The sequence below is a fragment of the Anneissia japonica genome, unplaced genomic scaffold (assembly GCF_011630105.1).
Source record: "Anneissia japonica isolate Jap-2015-1 unplaced genomic scaffold, ASM1163010v1 scaffold288195_len56240_cov195, whole genome shotgun sequence".
In the NCBI taxonomy this organism is placed as follows: Eukaryota; Metazoa; Echinodermata; class Crinoidea; order Comatulida; family Comatulidae; genus Anneissia; species Anneissia japonica.
In genome coordinates this window covers 19,130-22,646 of record NW_022752279.1, presented here as the reverse complement: position 1 = coordinate 22,646, position 3,517 = coordinate 19,130, and the positions used below count along the sequence as shown (strand labels likewise).

The window sequence follows — 3,517 nt, the reverse complement described above, 5'->3', positions numbered from 1 at the left end:
TCATGGAATACAGATACTTGTAGTTAGCTTAACATTAGGTTACATATTACAAAGAACTGCAATACACTATGTTGTACTGACTCACCCATAAAAACAATATCATAATTGTTGATTGAGAGCTACTAACATATTTTAAATACAAATCTTCATACGTTGATTCATCAACAATATCGGACCAGCTAATTCTTTCTGACGAAGGTAGTTGTCATTCTCCTTTCTGAAAACACTTTTTAACTTGATTAGCTACCTTGTTCCAGTAGACATCACCAGGATTGTTTCCACTGTCATAGACTGAAATGCTTCTGTGTCCAAGTGACTCCTTTGCTCTATAGAAATCAATATTTAAAATATTTTTAATCCACAATGCACAGTAACTACTGTACAAATAATAATTATAGATTGCATTGCTTTAACCCCAATGCTACTGCACCACATAATATCCCAAACACCATGCTAGTGGACTCTTATCCTATAGTTTTGATCACGCAAAGATATATATGGTCACGTAATATTACATTTTTGAAAGGCGACTAGGCGCATGGTAACAACCAACTGATGCAGACCACCGGTCAAACATTACTCTCCATAACACAGCATCCCCTAGTTCCGTCACCTCTTGATGCACAATCAACTTACTGTATTATCCCATGTCTTCCCAAGGCAATAAATACATAAGATAATCGTAGTACTACCCTATTAAGGGCCATGTTATTTTAGCAAGCAACAAAAGGGCCTTATAAAGTCAGGTTTGGCATGTTGAGCTCAAAAAGTGGCTTTTGATTTTTGGACACTATGTTAAGAGAGTGATAGACAAAACTGATAATTTATAACAAATTCATGGCAATAATTAACATACATAATATCTACCTAAGACAAAACAATGTCTTGATGATGATGATAAATTCAATTTGAATGTAGTCTTTTACATTTACTAATTAGAACTTGAAATGGGAATAAAGTTTCTGTAGTGTTTTTTGTTCACATGTTGCTGGAAAAAAGAACATTCAGGACTAAGCAACACAACACTAAACAATTAAAACTTCAGACAAAGAAAAAAATACATCCTGGATTTTGGGCACATAATTGTAGCATGTATCTTGTAACTAAATCAATGCATTTATTTTATTGTGTAATTACGTCTAAACATTAAGAAAGCATTGATATATTTTAAATAGTTTTCTTCCAAAGGTTGGAAGATTATAAATATTTTAAGCATCAAAAGTTGTGGGTTAAATTCTGGCAAGTTGAAAAGTAGCATGGTAATTTGTCAAATGCCAAACTCATTTGGATCATACAGTCTCCAAGCAATCATAATCAGAATAAAATGACAATTATTGTTTGGCAACACACCTTATCCATACAGTACATCTTACCTTTTATAAAATGTGTACTACACGTGTGCACATCTATGGCTTTTAGAATGTCATCCTTCCGTAACTAGTGCAAGATCCGCTTCATGGACCACACCAAGCTCATCCAGTTTTCCCAAACGTTTTTCTTTCATCAAAATCACTAACAGTTTCCATAATTATCTGTAATGACTGACATACATCTATGAATATTTATTATGTTAAAACAGTGTTCAGATTTCATTTTTACATACAAAAAGTTGTGGAAATTTTGAATGAAAGTGTAATTTTGCTTCCCTTATCTTATAATTTTAGTCTTTAAAATAAAAAAGTGACTACTGGAAGATATTAAGTTCCACTGAAAAAGATCAATTTATTAGTTATTTTCACTTCACTTCTCTAACATTGCAACAATGTAGAAAATGTTTCTTTCGAATTCGGTTTATTATGGGATTGCAACTCTAGAGTTATTATTTGTGGGCTATAAATGGGTGAATTATATCAAATGTACATAATTATCTTAATGAAAAAGTATTGTCTTCAGTATTTTGACACCTTTATTTTTAAAAATAGGTCCAAAACCGGAACAGGGCAATAAACGAAATTGAGAGAGTGCAGGAAAAAGAAATTCACAAGTTAACAGATGTGAAACAATTCAAAATAATATAACTTCTTTATCCTAATCATAAATGATATGAAGTGTTTTATTACCCCTGTCTCTTATACACATCTAGATGTGTAACCTGGCAAGTCCTAGGCCTTGCCTACTTACTTTCAATCTTCAACTAGCCTGCCTAGGGCCAGGCCCTAGGTATGACTATGCCTAGTCCTAGGGCCTAGCCCTAGTAGTAGTACTAGTAGTACAGTAGAGTAGGCTAATTAGGTCTAGGTCGCTTTAACTTTACCGAAGAGTGCATATAAGTAATAATTGGAAATTAAAAAAGGATATATCATAGCCATATACGTTCTTGTGCAATGAAAACTTACTGAACTTACCGATCCTTTTGTTTTCCAAGATAAAGAACCGACGTAAACGAACTTTACATGTGCTCTCCTCTTCCATACCACTGTCCGCGCCTCAACGTCCACAAACTACGCATGCGTGTGTCATAATGCGTCATAAACTGAGATGGCACGTGATCGTAAGCGCGCCAAATAAATGGTTTTCCGCTTTAATTTTACGTTAGGGAACGTATATTAATAACAATGTTTAAAAATATATAATTATCAAGGAATTCCAAAATATTTGACACAATCAAGGTGGAATAGGCCTCCTTTACTGTAAAAGGAGGCCTGTAGTAGGTGAAATATTATGACATTAGCAGAATAATGTCAGCGTTTAATTCACAATATCAACAAAAATACACCGCTATACGTATGCCTAGGCCTAGTAGGCCTACTTTTTATTTAAAAGAAGTTTTGAAATTGTAAATTTACGCTTAGCATTACGAGCTCCGATGTTCATTTACTTAATTTTGATTCTGACCTGTTAAACTACGGATAACAGTGATATGACGGCGTAAAATTAACCAGCAAACACATTAAATTTACGAATTCATCGTATATTTACATAGCAATTCCTTTTCTTTCTTAATACTGTACAATACTTGACGGTTTAGGTAGGTAAATTTACACCAATTTATAGTTTAAATTTCGAGCTCTGACGTTAAAACACAATGGCGATTTTAACCTGTAGAAAAACGATATGATACCGGTAATTTAAACTACAACAAATCAACAACCTATCGTTATTCTTATTATACAAGATACCGTTAAAATACAATTTTACTGTAATTACGTTATTTTTACAGTAAATTGGATTTCAGTAAACGTAAAATAACAGACATTATTTTTACTAATAGTAGGATTATAAGGGCGAACGTAAAATTACGGAAAAATGTTAATTTTACCCGCGAAGATGAACCGTTATTTAACATCGCGAAGTGTGAGTTCACAGTCTCATCATTATTATACAAAAATACCGTTAAAATTCATAGTGCTTTTAAAACAATATTTTGTATTGTAAAATTACACCAGTTTATAAATGAACATTACGAGCTCCAACGTTAATTAACGTAAATATTGATTTTGACCTGTTAAATTACGGAAAACAGTAATATGACGACGTAAAATTAACCAGCAAACACATTAAATTTACGAATTCATCG

The 3,517-nt window shown here is 32.8% G+C and overlaps 1 protein-coding gene across 1 annotated transcript in view; it reads right to left on the bottom strand.

Annotated features, from left to right (window-relative positions):
• Nucleotides 1-22: 22 nt before the first annotated feature.
• The window catches only part of LOC117122187, a 15,156-nt gene continuing 11,661 nt past the window's right edge, over nucleotides 23-3,517 (bottom strand). The window contains exon 3 of the mRNA XM_033267696.1: nucleotides 23-326. Coding sequence (XP_033123587.1) covers nucleotides 206-326 — 121 coding nt within the window. The 3' untranslated portion in view covers nucleotides 23-205. The remainder of the gene's footprint in view (nucleotides 327-3,517) is intronic.